We start from the raw sequence: 20363 nt of genomic DNA, 5'->3' as shown, positions 1-20363 counted from the left end.
TGTGGGCGGGGCTAAGTGGCGCTAATGCCGCGAGGCCCCGCCCACTTAACATAATCTGCAGTTGATAAAAGGACACTTTTTACTTGAACAAACACCATGACGTATGATACAAAATAATGTATGAAAACTGCTAAATTTACCCTTTACACCTGTGTAGAGATGTCAGAATACAAAAAGGAGGTGACAGTGTCACTCTAAGGAGTTAAACAGCCATTCAGGAGTTATTGTGTGTATGTATTAAAGATTTTTCTACTTGAAAAAAGAACAAAAACCTGTCAGTGGCAGCCATGCCAGGCAGACCTGTTGATTTCGGTTGCAGATTTAGGCTGGGTTCACACTATGTATATTTGAGGCTGTATTTGTGAGGCTGTATAGCAACCAAAACCAGGAGTGGATTGAAAACACAGAAAGGCTCTGTTCACATAATGTTGTAATTGAGTGGATGGCCATCATTTAATGGCAAATATTTGCTGTTATTTTAAAACAACGGCTGTTATATTGAAATAATGGCAGTTATTTACTGTTATATGGCGGCCATCCACTCAATTACAACATTGTGTGAACAGATCCTTTCTGTGTTTTCAATCCACTCCTGGTTTTGGTTGCTATGAGGACCTGACATGAGGACCAAATACAGCGTCAAATATACATAGTGTGAACCCAGCCTTACAATTCTATATGCTGCAGATTTGCTTATAGATTATCATTGGGCCTAATATGCATGTGGTTGCTGGAATTGTCTTCCATGCCGATTTTGCATTAAAGGGGTAGTGCGGCGCTAAAAAATTATTCACAGAATAACACACATTACAAAGTTATACAACTTTGTAATGTATGTTATGTCTGTGAATCGCCCCCTTCCCCGTGTCCCACCACCCCCACCCGTGTACCCGGAAGTGTGGTGCATTATACATTACCTGATCCGTGTCGAGGGCCGTCCGCCATTTTGTGCCAAATGTCATCTTCGGACGGACGGCCGAATCCCTGCCGCCGTCCCCCCTCCGCCGCGTCACAACTGTGCTCAGCCGCGATTGGCTGAGCACAGTTATGCTCAGCCAATCGCGGCTGAGCGGCTGATGACGCGGCGGAGGGGGGACGGCGGCAGGGATTCGGCCGTCTGAAGATGACGTTTTGCACAAAATGGCGGATGGCCCTCGACAGGGATCAGGTAATGTATAGCGCACCACACTTCCGGGTACACGTGCGGGGGTGGGGGGACACGGCAAGGGGTCGATTCACAGACATAACATACATTACAAAGTTGTATATCTTTGTAATGTGTGTTATTCTGTGAATAATTTTTTAGCGCCGCACTACCCCTTTAAGTTAATACATGGACATTAGAGGAGTTTATAGTAAAATTCTTTGCTGCCCATTGCAACCAATCAAAAACGAAGAAAGAAGATTGTCTGGCTCCAGATATCCAGTCCCATAAAAGCAAACCTTTATACTCTGTTACATCTTCAAATAAAAGTTTGCTTTTATGGGACTGGATATCTGGAGCCGGACAATCTTCTTTCTTCGTCTTTGCATTTGCTGTGTGCCATCCAGCTGTCCTGTGCACCATCCAGGCTTCCCAGCGGAGGTTCAGTGAGCTGCCTTACTTTTACTCCATTGCACCAATCACAGCTCAGCTTTCATGTCTAAAATTACTGTAGTAATATGAAAGTACTCTCTTTTGCCATCTGTTGGCTTTATAGACCCATTCAGCATATGCACTTGGAGATACAGTACACAGTGCCATCATGTGGTAGTCTTAGAAACTACATTCACACATACTGGGATTGCTGCTGATCTGACGCTGTGGATTTTGTGCTTTTTAAATTATTGTAACTAAATGATTTAACACAACATAGAATTTGCGGCACACACAGTGCACGGGAATGTCACCTTATACAGAGATCTTCAATGTGTAAGTCCTCCCTGTCCACTGTAAAATTTACAAAAATGCTGAACTAATAGAGTTACAGAGGAGATTTATCAAACATGGTGTAAAGTGAAACTGGCTCAGTCGCCCCTAGAAACCAATCAGATTCCACCTCTCTTTTTCCAAAGAGTCTGTGAGGAATGAGAGGTGGAATCTGATTGGTTGCCGGGGGCGACTGAGCCAGTTTCACTTTACACCATGTTTGATAAATCTCCCCCATAGTTTATATAAGCTTTACAGTGGGTGCAGTTCAGCCGGGATCTGTATACTGAAGAGTAACCTTCAGGAGCTGAACTCAAAATGAGGTCAATAATGAGAATTTCAGCTCAACTAACTGTAGAATGAAGGCAATGCATGCTCTGTAATTGTGATATAAGGGGCCATAGCCCTTAAGTAACTGGCGGACAAACAATCAAGAGTATGGCCAACAAGCGTATAAGGTGTATGGGGACCTTCTAGAATAGACTTAAGATTAAAGGGCTGGTAACAGAAAATAATGGTGATAACCACTAAGGAAAATAAAAGAACAATTGTTAAAGTGACAGCTCACACAGAAGTAATTACATTACCACATAATAATTTCTATGTGAGCGAAAATCATGATAGAGCTATATCATTCATGGAGGTGGCAGGCAGTCGTCTATTACTGGAATATTATTGTTAGTCATAGGACGGCAGACGTAGTGTTATTACAAAGCAAAACCCTTCCTCCAGTACAGACACTGGTCTGAGCTTCTCTCTCTTCTCTTCCAGCTAAACCCCACATGTTGGAGCCCATAGAGATCACTATGGCAGATTCATCTCGTGTCCAGTTCTCTCTGACCCTACAGAAGTTTTACCCTATAGATATAACAATCTCCTGGAAATGGGAAGATACAAATGGTGAATATGTGCTATCACCTCAGCAATCATTCACCACACAGGACAATAATATCACATATAATGTCACCAGTGTTGTCAGTATTCTTGTTAATCCATTCAGAGATCCACAGATGAAGATTATTGTAGAGTGGAAACATGAGAGTATGGAGACACCAGAGACAAGAGAACTAAGTATCAGAGGTAACACTCATCATCTATCTCTCTCACTCATATCTATCTATAGGGCCACCATCAATACTGCCAACTTGTCTGGGCCCCCACCTTACCAAAAATACAATAATTAAAAAAACAAAGTGATTTGACATTTTTCAGTAATTTTTTTCAGGTATAATTTAATTTATATTAACTTTTGACAGATCACACAAACATGTGAAAAGTTTATATCAGTTGGGGTGTCAGTGCTGAGACCCAGCAGCAGTAGTTAGTAAGGGCTGGGTGAAGCAGATGGTAGCGCACTTCACATCTCAGTACTGTACACAGTCTGACCGATTACATGAAAAAAACCTTCATACTCTATAGTGGAGCTGGTCACCACCTATAATCAGTCAGACTGTATGCTGAGTCTGTAACTAAGGGCTGTATTACAAGTCCAGATATTTAGGAGCAAGTGAGTGCCGACCTGTCAGGTCAGCGCTTGCTTGCTTCTCATTCCCTGTTTGTTGTCAGTGCTATTACACGCACCGACAGCGAGTGGGGAAGGGGGGATGCCAGGGGCCACAGGAAGCTGTAAGAGGGGCTGCCCAATCTTTACATTTCCTTGGTGGCCGATAGAAGCGATCAGCGGTCTCAGGGCCGGCGTCAGCACCCGGCTGACTAGGGCAAGTGCCGGGGCCCACAGCTCCTCTAGGGGCCCACTCCCGTCTGTTACTACATTTTTTTTCTGTTAGTAAAAAAAAAAAAAAGTGTAGTAACAGAGGGGACTGGGCCCCTAAAGGCCACATGCGACAGGGGCCTGCCGATACATACTGGGGACTCCGGGCTCACGTCTCCCTACATAAGTCTTCCCTACAGCCGAGTAGGTAGAAAAGGAACTTTGAGTAAGAAGGACCTGTGATGATGTCATGGGTCATGTGATCGGACACCTGACCTGATAGAGGGCAGACGGTAGGCTCTGTAAACTAATAGTCTACTGTATGTGCTGGTATTTCTAGTTGTTTTGTTTTGTGTATAGAGGTCCTGCTGTAATATATATATATATATACAGTATATCTATTACAGCAGGAGATATATATATATGTATATTACAGCAGGACCTCCTATCTATCTATCTATCTATCTATCTATCTATCTATCTATCTATCTATCTATCTATCTATCTATCTATCTATCTATCCACAGGGCAGGAGCTGTATACAGGAGTGGTGCTGCTGGTTCTGTATACAGCTCCTGCTCTGTGTGTGTGTGTGTGTGTGTGTATATATATATATATATATATATATATATATATATTAGCGATGTCACGATACCAGAATTTTGAGTTCAATACCAATACCAGCTTTCTTATTTCGATACTCGATACTAATTCGATACTAAATAAAGTTTGAAAAAAATATGTAAAAATACAAATATATATTTTTTTTTTAAAAAAGGGAACAGGGATTATTAGAACCTTTATAATGATTTTTTTTAAATTTAAACTTTTTTTTAACACTTTTTAATTCCCCTCTACCACGCAGCATACCTTCCTGTGCACAACAACTCCCAGTATACCTTCTTATGCACTACAACTCCCAGCATACCTTCTTGTGGCGATTTGTAGTGCACAAGCGGGTATGCTGGGAGTTGTGGTGCATAAGAAGGTATGCTGGGAGTTGTAGTACACAAGGAGGTATGCTGGGAGTTGTAGTACACAAAGAGGTATGCTGGGATGTTGTGTCGGGAGGCTGCTGCTGCACAACTGCAACTTTCAGCATACCTCCTTGTGCACTACAACCCTTAGCATACCTCCTTGTGCACTACAACCCTCAGCATACCTCCTTGTGCACTACAAATCTCCAGCATACCTCCTTGTGTACAACTCCCCACAAGAAATTGTGCTGGGAGTTGTAGTGCACAAGAAGGTATGCTGGGAGTTGTAGTGCACAAGAAGGTGTGCTGGGAGTTGTAGTGCACAAGAAGGTATGCTGGGAGTTGTAGTGCATAAGGAGGTATGTTGAGGGTTGTAATGCACAAGAAGGTATGCTGGGAGTGGCAGTTGTACAGCAGCAACCTCCTGACACAACTTCCAGCAGCACAACTTCTTGTGCACTACAACCCCCAGCATACCTCATTGTGCACAAAGAGATATGCTGGGGGTTGTAGTGCACAAGCAGGTATGCTTCTGGGAGTTGTAGTGCATTAGCAGCCTCCTGACACAACTCCCAGCAGCATACCTCCTTGTGCACAACAACTCCCAGCATACCTGCTTGTGCACTGCAACTCCCCACAAGAAGGTATGCTGGGAGTTGTAGTGGACAGAGGTATGCTGGGAGTTGTTGTGTCAGGAGGCTGCTAATGCACTACAACTCCCAGCAGCATACCTCCTTGTGCACAACAACCCCCAGCATACCTCTTTGTGCCCAAGGAGGTATGCTGGGAGTTGTAGTGCACAAGAAGGTGTGTTTCTGGAAGTTGTAGTGCATTAGCAGCCTCCTGACACAACAACTCCCAGCATACCTCCTTGTGTTAAACAACTCTCCACAAGAAGGTATGCTGGGAGTTGCTGTGCCACTGTACCGGACGGCCCAAAGGAAAGGGGGGGGGGGCGCAGTATTGTGGACACTGGAGGGTGTGACACTGCGAGGGACCGCAACAGCGGGAACTGGCGTGTACGGGGGACCCGGCTGCAGCAGCGGGTCCTGAGTGTGTGTGGGGGAATAGTTAAATGACTGCCGCCCGCGAGGTCGCGGGCCGCAGTCATTAGCAGTGGGGGCCGCTCCATATGCAGAAGACTCCTGCTGCATATGGAGCGGCTCAGGAGGGGTTACATGCCGCCGTCAGGTGTGACAGCGGCATTTACCCTGTAAAATAGCCGACACTAGCGATCGCTATGTGCCGGCTATTTAAATTTGGCGCCGCCCGGAGCGGAGAGCGCGCAGGCGGAGGAGGGGACACCAGGGGGCGGGGGCGGCACACAGAGAACGTGGCCGGTGCTCAGATAGTCGCCAGCCATGTTCTCTGCGCTATACCTTATGTTAAGCTGCGTTATTAGTTATCGATACCAGGAAATCCTGGTACCGAACGGTTTTTCTGCCCGAAATATCGATAGTAGTATCGATATTTCGGTGCATCGTGCATCACTAATATATATATATATATATATATATATATATATACCATGCAGCATGATATATATATATATATATATATATATATATATACAAAGAGCAGTAGCTGTATACAGAACTAGCAGCACCAGCATGATATATATATATATATATATATATATATATATATCTATATATATATCTTGCATGCTGGTGCTGCTAGTTCTGTATACAGCTACTGCTCTGTATATAAATAAATAAATGTCCGGCTCTGTGGAGAGGGTGGATACAGCGGGAGGACCGACTGGAAAACTGGGATACAGCCTATGGCTATGACTGTATCCCAGTTTTCCAGGCGGTCCTCCCGCTGTATCCACCCTCTCCACGGAGGTGGAAGACAGCGGGAATTGATGCCGAGAGTTCGGCAGGTTCGGACCATCCCTAATATATATATATATAACATGCTGGCACTGCTAGTTCTGTATAAAGCTCCTGCTCTGTGTGTATATATATATATATATATATATATATATATAATCCTGTCATTGGGTCTGACTCCTCCAGAGTCCTGACTACTGCAGAGATCAGGAGATACAGGAGGAGAAAGATACGCAGCAGCCGCATGTTTCTTCTGCTGCAAATCTTTCCTCGCCTGTCTCTCCATGATTTGCTCCTCAAAGGGGCCCGCCGAGGCTCTGTCGCCCAAGGGCCCACAAAAACCTGGAGCCGGCCCTGAGTGGTCTGCTGCTAACTACCACATAAACCTCCACACCAAGAGTCTGTTTGCAAAGGGGCGGATACACTGAACATTTTCCACAGCAGGTTTGAGTGCAGAAAATCTGCAGGGTATGGTCATGTTCACATGGCGTAAGACACCGGCCATTGCGTGACCCGGCCGGGTCACGGAACGGCCAGTGTCAGAGAAGATCATCCTGGCCGATACTGCAGTACCGGCCAGATGATCTCCACTGCCGCTTAATTCAGATGCGGGTGCACACTGATCATTCCCTGCTGCACACAATGGAGCGTGTGGCCCGAGCTGCACACTCCATTGTGTGCACTGACATGTCCTATACAGGCTATACACAGGAGCACACTGGGGAATATACATGCTAGACACAGGAGCACACTGGGAAATATACATGCTAGACACAGGAGCACACTAGGGAATATACATGCTAGACACAGGAGTATACTGGGGAATATACATGCTAGACACAGGAGCATACTGGGGAATATACATTCTAGACACAGAAGCACACCGGGGAATATACATGCTAAACACAGGATCACACTGGGGAATATACATGCTAAACACAGGATCACACTGGGGAATATACATGCTAGACACAGGAGCACACTGGGGAATATACATGCTATACACAGGAGCACACTGGGGATTATACATGTTATACACAGGAGTACACTGGGGAATATACATGCTATACACAGGAGCACACTGGGGAATATACATGCTATACACAGGAGCACACTGGGGAATATACATGCTATACACAGGAGCACACTGGGGAATATACATGTTATACACAGGAGCATACTGGGGAATATACATGTTATACACAGGAGCACACTGGGGAATATACATGTTATACACAGGAGCACACTGGGGAATATACATGTTATACACAGGAGCACACTGGGGAATATACATGCTATACACAGGAGCACACTGGGGATTATACATGTTATACACAGGAGCATACTGGGGAATATACATGTTATACACAGGAGCACACTGGGGAATATACATGTTATACACAGGAGCACACTGGGGAATATACATGTTATACACAGGAGCACACTGGGGAATATACATGCTAGACACAGCAGTACACTGGGGAATATACATGCTAGACACAGGAGCATACTGGGGAATATACATGCTATACACAGGAGCACACTGGGGAATATACATGCTAGACAGAGGAATACACTGGGGAATATACATGCTATACACAGGAGCACACTGGGGAATATACATGCTATACACAGGAGCACACTGGGGTATATACATGCTATACACAGGAGCACACTGGGGAATATACATGCTATACACAGGAGCACACTGGGGATTATACATGTTATACACAGGAGCATACTGGGGAATATACATGTTATACACAGGAGCACACTGGGGAATATACATGTTATACACAGGAGCACACTGGGGAATATACATGCTAGACAGAGGAGTACACTGGGGAATATACATGCTAGACAGAGGAGCACACTGGGGAATATACATGCTAGACAGAGGAGCGCACTGGGGATTATACATGTTATACACAGGAGCACACTGGGGAATATACATGCTATATACAGGAGTACACTGGGGAATATACATGCTATACATAGGAGCATACTGGGGAATATACATGCTATGTACAGGAGCATACTGGGGAATATACATGCTATACACAGGAGTATACTGGGGAATATACATGCTGGACACAGGAGTACACTGGGGTATATACATGCTAGACACAGGAGCACACTGGGGAATATACATGCTATACACAGGAGCACACTGGGGAATATACATGCTATACACAGGAGCACACTGGGGAATATACATGCTATACACAGGAGCACACTGGGGATTATACATGTTATACACAGGAGCATACTGGGGAATATACATGTTATACACAGGAGCACACTGGGGAATATACATGTTATACACAGGAGCACACTGGGGAATATACATGCTAGACACAGCAGTACACTGGGGAATATACATGCTAGACACAGGAGCATACTGGGGAATATACATGCTATACACAGGAGCACACTGGGGAATATACATGCTAGACAGAGGAATACACTGGGGAATATACATGCTATACACAGGAGCACACTGGGGGAATATACATGCTATACACAGGAGCACACTGGGGTATATACATGCTATACACAGGAGCACACTGGGGAATATACATGCTAGACACAGGAGTACACTGGGGAATATACATGCTATACACAGGAGCACACTGGGGAATATACATGCTATACACAGGAGCACACTGGGGAATATACATGCTATACACAGGAGCACACTGGGGTATATACATGCTATACACAGGAGCACACTGGGGAATATACATGCTATACACAGGAGCACACTGGGGATTATACATGTTATACACAGGAGCATACTGGGGAATATACATGTTATACACAGGAGCACACTGGGGAATATACATGTTATACACAGGAGCACACTGGGGAATATACATGTTATACACAGGAGCACACTGGGGAATATACATGCTAGACAGAGGAGTACACTGGGGAATATACATGCTATACACAGGAGTACACTGGGGAATATACATGTTATACACAGGAGCACACTGGGGAATATACATGCTAGACAGAGGAGTACACTGGGGAATATACATGCTAGACAGAGGAGCACACTGGGGAATATACATGCTATACACAGGAGCACACTGGGGAATATACATGCTATACACAGGAGCACACTGGGGAATATACATGCTATACACAGGAGCACACTGGGGATTATACATGTTATACACAGGAGCATACTAGGGAATATACATGTTATACACAGGAGCACACTGGGGAATATACATGCTATACACAGGAGTACACTGGGGAATATACATGTTATACACAGGAGCACACTGGGGATTATACATGTTATACACAGGAGTACACTGGGGAATATACATGCTAGACAGAGGAGCGCACTGGGGATTATACATGTTATACACAGGAGCACACTGGGGAATATACATGCTATATACAGGAGTACACTGGGGAATATACATGCTATACACAGGAGCACACTGGGGAATATACATGCTATACACAGGAGCACACTGGGGAATATACATGCTATACACAGGAGTACACTGGGGAATATACATGTTATACACAGGAGCACACTGGGGAATATACATGCTAGACACAGTAGCACACTGGGGAATATACATGCTATACACAGGAGCACACTGGGGAATATACATGCTATACACAGGAGCACACTGGGGAATATACATGCTAGACACAGTAGCACACTGGGGAATATACATGCTATACACAGTAGCACACTGGGGAATATACATGCTAGACACAGGAGTACACTGGGGAATATACATGATATACACAGGAGCACACTGGGGAATATACATGCTAGACACAGGAGCACACTGGGGAATATACATGCTAGACACAGGAGCACACTGGGGAATATACATGCTAGACACAGGAGCACACTGGGGAATATACATGCTAGACACAGGAGCACACTAGGGAATATACATGCTAGACACAGGAGCACACTGGGGAATATACATGCTAGACACAGGAGTACACTGGGGAATATACATGATATACACAGGAGCACACTGGGGAATATACATGCTAGACACAGGAGCACACTAGGGAATATACATGCTAGACACAGGAGCACACTGGGGAATATACATGCTAGACATAGGAGAATATTTCTAAATCTGCCTGCAGGGGTTCATTACAGATAGATCTCAGACTGAGACGTAGTATTCCAAGACTTCTAGTATACCCGACTCTACCAGTCACCTACTGTAAATGAAACCCCTGCTGTTCTGTAATGCACAAAAAGTCTATGACGTTTATACAGAGTCCTTTGTAGATAATTCATTTTAGGCCACATTTGTTACAGATCTGCCCTGGCGGCCACATGTTAAACCTATCTGTGGTAAGAAGCTGGAAGATGGTAGAGAAGCCACCCTGACCTGTGATATATCCGGATATTTCCCTGATCTTCTATCTATAACCTGGTTCACTAAGAAGGTTGGAAACCTGACTGCTCTGCCCATAGAGTCATCAAAGAAGGACAGAACCTACAAGATTTCCCATAAGGAGAAGAAACAGAAGAATAACACTTACTGCTGTGAGGCTTCATTGACTTTTACCCCAATAATAAGTTCAGACCAAGGATCAGAAATCATCTGTAGAGTGGAGCATCCCAGCCTGGAGCGTCCCATAGAGAGGAGCACCGCATCCCTACACATAGGTGAGGACCAAGATCTTAAAAGTGGATTCGTAATTTCTTTTTTTTTTTAAACTAAGGAAAGGATAAAGTCTATTATATGGTGTTATTAGATAACACTGATCTATAAGCTGATATAGATGCTCAAAATCATCTTTATTATCTCTGTGAAAGCATCTGTGTACTGGAGGACAGTAGCTTTCTGTTTGGACACTTCTTTCCAGAGACAGCATCGCTCTTGTCTCCAGTTTGGGTGCAGGTTTTGCAACTCTGTTCTGTTTAAGTGAATGAAGCTCAATTGTAAACCACACCTGACCTGGAGACAAGAGTGGTGCTGTCTCTGGACGAAAGTGGCCATAATAATAATAATAATAATAATAATAATAATAATAATAATAATAATAATATTTATTTGTATAGCGCCAACAGATTCCGCAGTGCTTTTGTGTTGTTTTTTTTTACACAATAGAAAGGTTACATTTTTATGACATTATACAATAAATGAATGAAAATAAATAAATATACAAAGGAGTTAGAGACCTGCTCTCAAGAGCTTCCAGACTAGGAGGACTGGGGGTGGCACGAGAGGCTTTATTTGCCGATGGTCCAGCCATAGTACATAGAATTGCAAAGTGGTTATAGGTGATTGGGCAAGTCAGTCACCTGCCATTGTCTAAGTTCAGGTAGAAATTTCAAAGTACAGTGGTACCTTGGTTTAAGAGCGTTTTGGTTTAAGAGCTCACAGTATTTCAAAATTGTGACTTGGTGAAAGAGCATTGCTTTGGTGTAAGAGCTCCCTGTACTGGGTGGGAGGGGGAGTGGGGGAGGGGCATGGTCTGCATAGCAGGGTCTACAGCACTGTACTCTGACCCAGGAAGTCTCCCTCACCTTCCAAATCATAGCAGATCCACTTCAGGCTGGGGCTTGCATCAGAGGACAGGACTGTGGAGGTAATCTCTCCATAGCTGTAACCCCTCTCTCCCTGGACAGAGAGCACTGCATGTATGTGCCCACATCTGCCCTGCTCATTCCTCCATGCTCCTGCAGTCTCTGTCCGCCCTTGTGTTTCCCATCCTCTCCATTACTGTACAGTAACTTATAATATCACAGATTCTGCTGTTTCTGAATGTTTGTTTCATTAGTTTTACATGTTATTCAGAATATTAAATCATTATATTTGGGGTGTGGAACCAATTGTCTGCATTTCTCTGATTTCTTATGGGAAAATTTGCTTTGGTGTAAGAGTGGATTTGGATTAGAAGCGCCGTCCCGGAACGAATTATGCTCCTAATCCAAGGCACTACTGTACATGACACCGAGGAGGTTATAGGGTAGATGGAGAAGGGATAGTAGTGAGGGAGACGAGATTAGGGAATGTTATAAGCGTGCCTGAAGAGATGATTCTGAGGTCTTTGGGTAGGGCGTTCCAGAGAACTGGTGCAGCACGAGAGAAGTCTTGGAGGCGGGAGTGTGAGGTTCTGATTATGGAAGAGGTTAGTGTGAGGTCATTAGCAGAACGCAGAGCACGGGAAGGATGATAGGTGGAGATGAGGGAGATGTATGGAGGGGCTGAGTTGTGGGGGGCTTTATGGGTGAGGGTGAGGAGTTTAAACTGTATTCTGGATTTAATGGGTAACCAGTGCAGTGACTGACACAGGGGGGAGACATCAGTGTAACGGCTGGAGAGGAAGATGAGCCTGGAAGCTGCGTTCAGGATAGACTGGAGAGGGGAGAGCTTAGAGAAAGACCGATTAGTAGGGAGTTACAGTAGTCAAGACGGGAATGGATCAGGGCAACAGTCAGAGTCTGAGCGGTGTCAGTGGTGAGAAATGGACAGATTCTGGAGATGTTTTTGAGATGTAGGTGACAGGTGCGTGCAAGAGCTTGGATATAGGGAGTGAAGGATAGATTGGAGTCTAGCATAACCCCCAGACATCGAGCTTGATGCATAGGAGTGATGCTAGTACCATCGGCTGAGAGTAAAATATCGGGTTTAGGTTGGTTAGACGAATGGAATACTAGAAGTTCAGTTTTAGAAAGATTTAGTTTGAGAGAGATAATAATGAATATGACATCCGTTTTATATGTTGATCCATTGACATTAACATCTTAATGACCACAGATACATCTATCCTGTTAGGTAAAGTATATGTTGAATCATCCCCCATCTTGGAGACTAACACTTCCTTCCATACATGTTATCACCTTATCTGTCTCCTCCCCTCAGTTCTCAGCTGCTGCGTCCTGCTAAAGACACAGAAAACTGTATCTGAGTTGTTCTGTCTGTCTTATTGAGGTCCGGTGACCTTACTGTGATTATCTCTTCCTGCTGTGCAGAAATAGTTAAAAAAACAGCCGACCAGTGATGTTGCTTACATCAGCAATTTAAAGGGGGGGGGGGGGATTGAAAGCAGAGATGGACTGAACAGCTCAGATACAGTTTTCTATGTCTTCAGCTGAAAGTGGCAGCTCAGAACTGAGGGAAGGAGACAGAAAATGTAAAAACATGTATGGAATGTTAGTCTCCAAGAGGGGGAATGATTCAACATATATTTTACCTAACCGGTTAACACCTTTTAAGGGTCCTTATTCTAGGCCACGGCCTTTTTACTTCGGGCATGCTGACAGCCAGGCCCCTGATGCATCTGTGGCGAAGCAGTCTGGGATGCCATTGCCCGGGGTAGCTTTGGCAGTGTTGTGGCTGCTAGGTGGGTGTAGGGTCACTTGGGCCCTTGTCACGGTAGCCTGGAGCTGCTTTGGTACCAACCCCTGGTCAGACAGGCACTGCTTCCACAGGTTTGGATAACCCAAGTGTAACCTGGTGTGTAGGTGCAAAATGATTGACAGAGTCCATTTGCTTAACCAAAATAACATCCGTTTACTGTCGTTTTTTTTTTTGTGCAATACAAATTAAGGATTTTCGTAACTGCAGGTACAGGTGAGAGTTAGAAGAAATTGTAACAGCAGAAGTGAGAGTAGAGAAGCGTCTTGAGGGCCCTGTCCAATGTAGCTGTGTACTCTGCCGGGATAGCATAGTTAAGAGAAGAAGAAGAAACTAGTATTTGCGTACCTGACCGCCTAATGCCCTACAGTGTTTGGATACCTGTCCCTGCACTGGGTGAAGCAGATTTCCCAAAACCTTTCAGAAGGGCCGTGTGTTACAGCAGGATACGTAGGCAAGTGGCAGCTTTGTCCTGCTGGGGTCAGTACCTTGCTCAGGTATACTGCCCTGTGTAATGTTGAGTGTATCCCTGGACATGGTGATCCTGAGTGGTGTAGTACTGCATGATAGCGGTGGTTGCTTGCATAAGCAATAAAAAGTCTCTTTTTCCGTGACAAGGTTCCTGGCCTAAGCCAGGCCCTGACTTCACTGCAGCAGGAACTGTCTCTGTGTTGCTTTATCTCTAGTGACTGGAACTAGAAGACCCTCCCACCAGGAACTAACCTTCTTTTATAGGGGTGCACTAAGTCTTCTAGTGATTGGTGGGGTGAGGTGTGCAAAAAGAAAGAAAGAAGGAGATAGGACAGAAAAAAGAGGGAAACCGGCCTGCACCTGTGACTAGACACAAGAATAACATGTGGCACAAAACAGTTAATCCAGTGCATTCCTTCAGCTGTGCATAGAGAAATACAGAAAAATATAGTAGTGACACCTAGTGGGTAAAATTCAGAATACACTCAGACTATATCCCACTGTGAGAACCTGATATGAGTTACTTTGCCCAGGTACAATAAAAATGTTATGGCACATCTGTGCTGGGATCCTACACATCTACAAGGAAAGAACTAGCCATTATTGGTAGATTAATCCTTGACATACAGCGGTCAGATCCTGGCCTGGACATGTAAAGATTGCAGTGCAGCTCTGCCGGATGCTGTCAGGTCTCCTTAGCAGCTGGAGGACCTTATAGTAGTGATCTAATTATCACTGTAAAAGTCCCATTATAGGATAAGAAAAAAGGTACATAAATTACGCCCCCCCCCCCCCCCAAATAAAATAAACTAAATTTTCCTTTATCTTCCATTGTTCTACTTAAAAACATAAACATAAAAAAAACAATTTACATATTAGGTATCACCCCATGTTGATGGATAGATTGCTGAGGGAGGAAACCATGGAAAAAAGAAAAAGGCACAGAGTGTGAGGGAGTAATGTTATCAGACAGAAAGAGCAATACTGCACTGTTATTTGCAGTAACTTAGCACAGGTCCTTAGAGAAGTTACTGTTCCAGGTCTTACTGCTGAGACCCACATCTGACTTGTTCACTTCAACTCATTATGTGATTTAAATTTTTTATTAATTTTCAAACTTTACAGAAATTTACATTAATAAGGTATATACCTTATACTCATGATACAAAGCAAACTGATAAACAATTATAAGCAATACACTAAGTCCCTCCCCCCCCCTCCCCGACATCTGATTCTCTATATTAGCCTATTATTTTATATATCACTAATTCTCAGTATATTTTACCTTAATTTTTATGTCTCTTATCCTAACTTCTATTGGGGTAAAGCTGCAAATAGTACATGCACCATTTTTGCCACTGTTTATGGGATCTTATAATCCCATCCATTCCTTCAGCTATTGCAGTTTCCATCTTATAATTGTGTTGGACCTTAGCTATAACCTCTAGTGTAGATGGGATTTCACTAGATTTCCATCTTCTAGCTATGCTGCTTCGTGCTGACATTAATACATGCAGCAATATTACCCTGTCTTGGGGTGGAATGTTCTCAGTTTCCATTGAAATCAATGCCAGACCTGGACCCCAATTTGGTTGGTAGCCAAGTATACTTCGTATGAGGTCCTCTATTTGGGACCAGAACATCTTAATTAAATGGCATTCCCACCATATATGAAGCAGAGTGCCATTACTCTCATGGCACCTCCAACATACCGGGGACATATTTGGAAACATTTTTGCTAACTTATATGGTGTCCTATACCATCGGTATAATAATTTACGGGATGCTTCTAGGTGTCCAATACAGTGTGATACTCTAGATGGAATACTATATACCGTGTCCCATTCATCCTGTGTAAATATATGACCTAGGTCCTCTTCCCATTTCTTTGTAAATGTAAATGATTTTCTTTGAGATGATAAAATTCTATATGTTAGGGCGAGGCCCTTTTGACTTTCTTTTAAGTTGTATAGGAGTTCTTCATATTTTGTTGTTTTAAGATCAGATAATGAATTATTTAATTTGATCGTGTGAAGGCAGTGCCTCAGTTGGAGGTACTTATAGAAGTCTTTATTAGAAATACCATATCCATCAACTATTTCTGAGAATGGTTTAAGACTAAGGCTATTGCCTTCACAGATATCACCCAGATTCTTTATTCCCTTTTCCATCCAAATACTATAATCAGAATCTAATATCAGTAATTCCATGGTTCTAAGTGGAATCCTTTTTGGTCGTGTAGGTGCTAACACTGTTTTGACTATGTTACTGTTAAAAATCCTACATCCAGCTTCTAATGTAGGTGATAAGTGAGAAGAGGATCTCTGAGATAATCTTGTGTGCCACACCCATGCTCTTAGGTCATAGCATTGTGCTAATTTTTGTTCCAATTCTACCCATAATCTCACATTATCTTTTACCCTCATTATGGAGCAAATAAGTTGGATTTTAAAGTGAATGTACCACCAGGTACATCACCTTGTTTTTTTTTGCATGAACAGACCCGTGCTGGTGAGGCAATGCTGGTGGCGCGGTCCTTTTCTTGGACTGGCTCCCATTTCTCGCGTGCTGCGCTCGTCTATTCCCGAGTGCTTTGCATGAAGCACTGAAGGCGGGACGGCCAGCCCCCGGTGTGACCCTCTTCCCTCTGTGACGCGGCTCCATTGATTCTAATGGAGCCATGTCACAGAGGGGGTGGTGGTTTTTCCACACTCCGAGTTGGTGGGCCCACCCCCAGTGCATCATGCCAGGCTGGTGCTCAGGAACCACGTGGGAACCAGACAGTGATTCAAACACCGGACTGCGCCACTGTTAACCCTGCGCCAGTGGCCGGTGTGTTCATGTAATAAGTGCTTGAAGCTACTCCACCTTGCTGTATCTTTGAATTGCAGCAGGTCCCTCTGAAACCCGCTGTGATAAGTAATTTTTCACATCTCTGATGCTTTACCATTGCAGCTGCATGAGAACGGCCGGTCTCTGGCCGGATCATCTCGGCCGGTACTTAAGTGCCGGACGGATGGTCCGTCTGGCCGCGGAACTCTGATGCGGGCGCATCAGCGCACGCCCGCATCAGAGCTTCCCGTAGCCCACAGTGAAGTAAGCTGCCAGAGCCGCTCGCTTCACTGTGTGAACTGACAGGTCTGACTGTCAGTTTTTTGCGGCCCCGCATGGGCTCCCGCCAGGAGCGTGTACGTTGTGTGAATATAGCCTGAAACTATATCAAGGTTGCCACATCATTCATTGTCAATTTCTGTTTTTTATTAAAATTATAACATTGGTTTAATTTTTACTAAATCCATTGTATTCTATTTCAGATGTAACCAAGACAGTTATCGAAAGTATCACACAATTGTAAGTTATCCTGTATCTTGTAAGACAGAGATCTTGTATAGTAAATGGTGACCTCTGTGCTCAGGCTGTTGGAAAATCTGGTGCCTGTTTAATAAGGAGCAGAATTTGAGCAGAATTCAAGCGGAATTCAAGCAGGATTTAAGCCCCCATTGACTTCTATAGGATTTCTCTAGCAGAATCTGCCCAAAGGCCCCATTCACACTCCGCCGCGGAATCCTGCTGTGCTCAGTGTGCTGCTTTGAGTGAATGAGAGGGCGCGCGCTCCATTTCTGCTGCCGCTCTCCGCTCAAAGAAACGACGTGTCACTTCCTTGAAACGGAGAGCGGCGGCAGCGGAGGAGCGTGCACCCTCTCATTCACTCAAAGCAGCACACTGAGCACGGCCGGATTCCGTGATAGAGAGCTCCGCCGCAGAATTCCGACATCTCAATGTGAACGAGCCAAAGAATTGACATGTCAATTCTTTGGGCAGAAAGCAGATCTGCGGCAGAAATTTCTACTCTGAAATTCTGCAGTGTGAACAACAGAGTGGAAATTCCACTGAACACAATGGGACTTTGCTCTGTTTATATTTTACGGGAGGAATGTCACGCTGATTCCTCTTCAATTCCTCAGTGTGCACATACCCTGAACTCAGACTAGACAATTTTCTGTAAAATCATCATGTCTATATGCATTTTGGCGTTTTGTCTGTAGTTTTCTTCCCCAGTGCTCCACACTGATGAGGGGCAACATGCTGAGACAGCTGTATGTGGATGGATACCTGGCCTTGGCTTTTTCCTTGTCATTACATTACTTTTAGGGCCACTTAATATGGTGGTTTCCTTACAGGAGCCGCCCCTTGGCTGGGTCCTTCCCAGAGGGATATCTGGCTAGTCCTGTTTATCAAGACTCTTTAATGAGGCTCCACGGGCTCTTCTTTTGCATATTCATGTTTCCCAGGAGGCAATGCACCTAGGATTTCACTTCATTGAGCGTTTTAACTTGCGGCCGGCATAGACATACACAGGAAGACACTGAGGGAGGAGCATGGTCATGTGATCCCTCTATGTTCGGCCATATTAGGAACAGGATCTCCTATGTGTGCTCTATTACTGAACCTATAATCCAATTATCCAATAATCTAGATAAAAGGGCCTTTTACATTGTTGGATTATTGGGAAGGAGCGGTGCTAGAAATGCTCATGCAGCTGATAATCGGCTCATGTAAAAGTGACAGCAATCAGCTGAGGAGCGAGCAAATGTCCAATCCTCAGCTGATCTTGTCTTTACAGCAGACTTCAAAATTTATTGTTATCTGCTGCACATCTTCCTGTGTAACCAGAGTAATGTGCAGTCGATAACAGCACAGATATATGCAAATATCCTTTCAGTTTCTAGATCACAAGCAGCAGTGCATACTTACCATCAGTGCTGCTTGTGATCCGGCATTCAGCTCTCCAGTCCTCTGGCGCTGGCTGTATCTTCACCGCCTCCCCCAGAAGATACAGGGGCCTGAAGATACAGTCGGTGGCCTGAAAACTGGTTATTATATGTGGCCCTGTTACATAGCCTGTGTAATAAGACAAGCTGTACACAGAATAATTATACTATGAAGTGCCCAACCTCTTTAATAGCACAATTTACTTTGAACTAGAAATATTGGACTTTACAAATAAGGTTAAAGGGGGTTTTCCATCGTTAGAGAAAGGTAGCTACTTTCATTAAAAACAGTGCCATATCTGTCCACTGGGCCCTGTTATACAGAGCGATAATCTGCCAAATCAGGCCGATTCGGCAGATCATCCCTCCATCTAATAAAGACAATAATCATTGGCTGATGATGTCTTTAGGTCCGGACCTGAAATAGCAACGCGTGGCCAAGGGTTGGTGACTGTAAAAAATGAAGAAAAAAAAATTGTACATACCTGTCTGCGCTCCCTGATGTCCTGCTGCTTCAGACCACTCCCTGAAATGTCTAAAGTGACAGACACTCAACCACATTATCCTGGTGATTGGCTGAGCATTCTGTCACTTCAGACGCTGCGGGGAGCAGGCCGAAGCTAGCAGGACATTGGCACATAGAGAGGTATGTAGAACTTTATTATTTTACACTTATTAGGCAAGGGCTGCACAGACATCGCTAACAATATAATTATATATATCTATCTATATATATAGATATATACAGCCCCTGCTGCGCGATTATTGAGCATATATGGGCCCAGTAAGCGAGTGGCAATCTAGAAGATCTGCGCTCACTTACATGAAGTAATATGGCCCTTAGGCCCTATGTGGTATTACCTGGCTCCATTCACCTTAATGAGACTGAGCTGAAAAAAACGCACACGAGGAGAAGAGTGGCGCTTTTTGTGACAGAAAGAGGCCATATTTTTACAATCCTGCCTAACCCCTTTAAAATCCATCTTTTCTTTTGTAGGTTTAAAGGCAAGTCAGGTACCAAGAATGGTAAGACTCATAGCACAGAAGAAGCCATTACGGCCAATAACCTAGAAGAAGCCATTACGGCCAATAACCTAGAAGAAGCCATTACGGCCAATAACACACAAGAAGCCATTACGGCCAATAACCCAGAAGAAGCCATTACGGCCAATAACCCAGAAGAAGCCATTGAGGCCTATAACACAGAAGAAGCCATTGAGGCCTATAACACAGAAGAAGCCATTGAGGCCTATAACACAGAAGAAGCCATTACGGCTCATAGCACAGAAGAAGCCATTGAGAAGTAAGGAGCAGAACCTCA

At 44.2% G+C, this 20363-nt stretch overlaps 1 protein-coding gene across 1 annotated transcript in view; it reads left to right on the top strand.

Moving 5' to 3' along the window:
- The window catches only part of LOC138801506 (uncharacterized), a 53571-nt gene extending 33220 nt beyond the window's left edge, over nucleotides 1–20351 (top strand). The window contains exons 8-11 of the mRNA XM_069984414.1: nucleotides 2681–2989; nucleotides 10748–11101; nucleotides 17585–17621; nucleotides 20040–20351. Of these exons, the coding sequence (XP_069840515.1) occupies nucleotides 2681–2989; nucleotides 10748–11101; nucleotides 17585–17621; nucleotides 20040–20349 (1010 nt within the window). The 3' untranslated portion in view covers nucleotides 20350–20351. The remainder of the gene's footprint in view (nucleotides 1–2680; nucleotides 2990–10747; nucleotides 11102–17584; nucleotides 17622–20039) is intronic.
- The last annotated feature ends 12 nt before the right edge of the window (nucleotides 20352–20363 follow it).

Source organism: Dendropsophus ebraccatus, chromosome 9 (genome assembly GCF_027789765.1).
Source record: "Dendropsophus ebraccatus isolate aDenEbr1 chromosome 9, aDenEbr1.pat, whole genome shotgun sequence".
Classification (NCBI taxonomy): Eukaryota; Metazoa; Chordata; class Amphibia; order Anura; family Hylidae; genus Dendropsophus; species Dendropsophus ebraccatus.
Note: the sequence above shows the minus strand (reverse complement) of the source record. Positions and strands in the feature narration are given on the sequence as shown.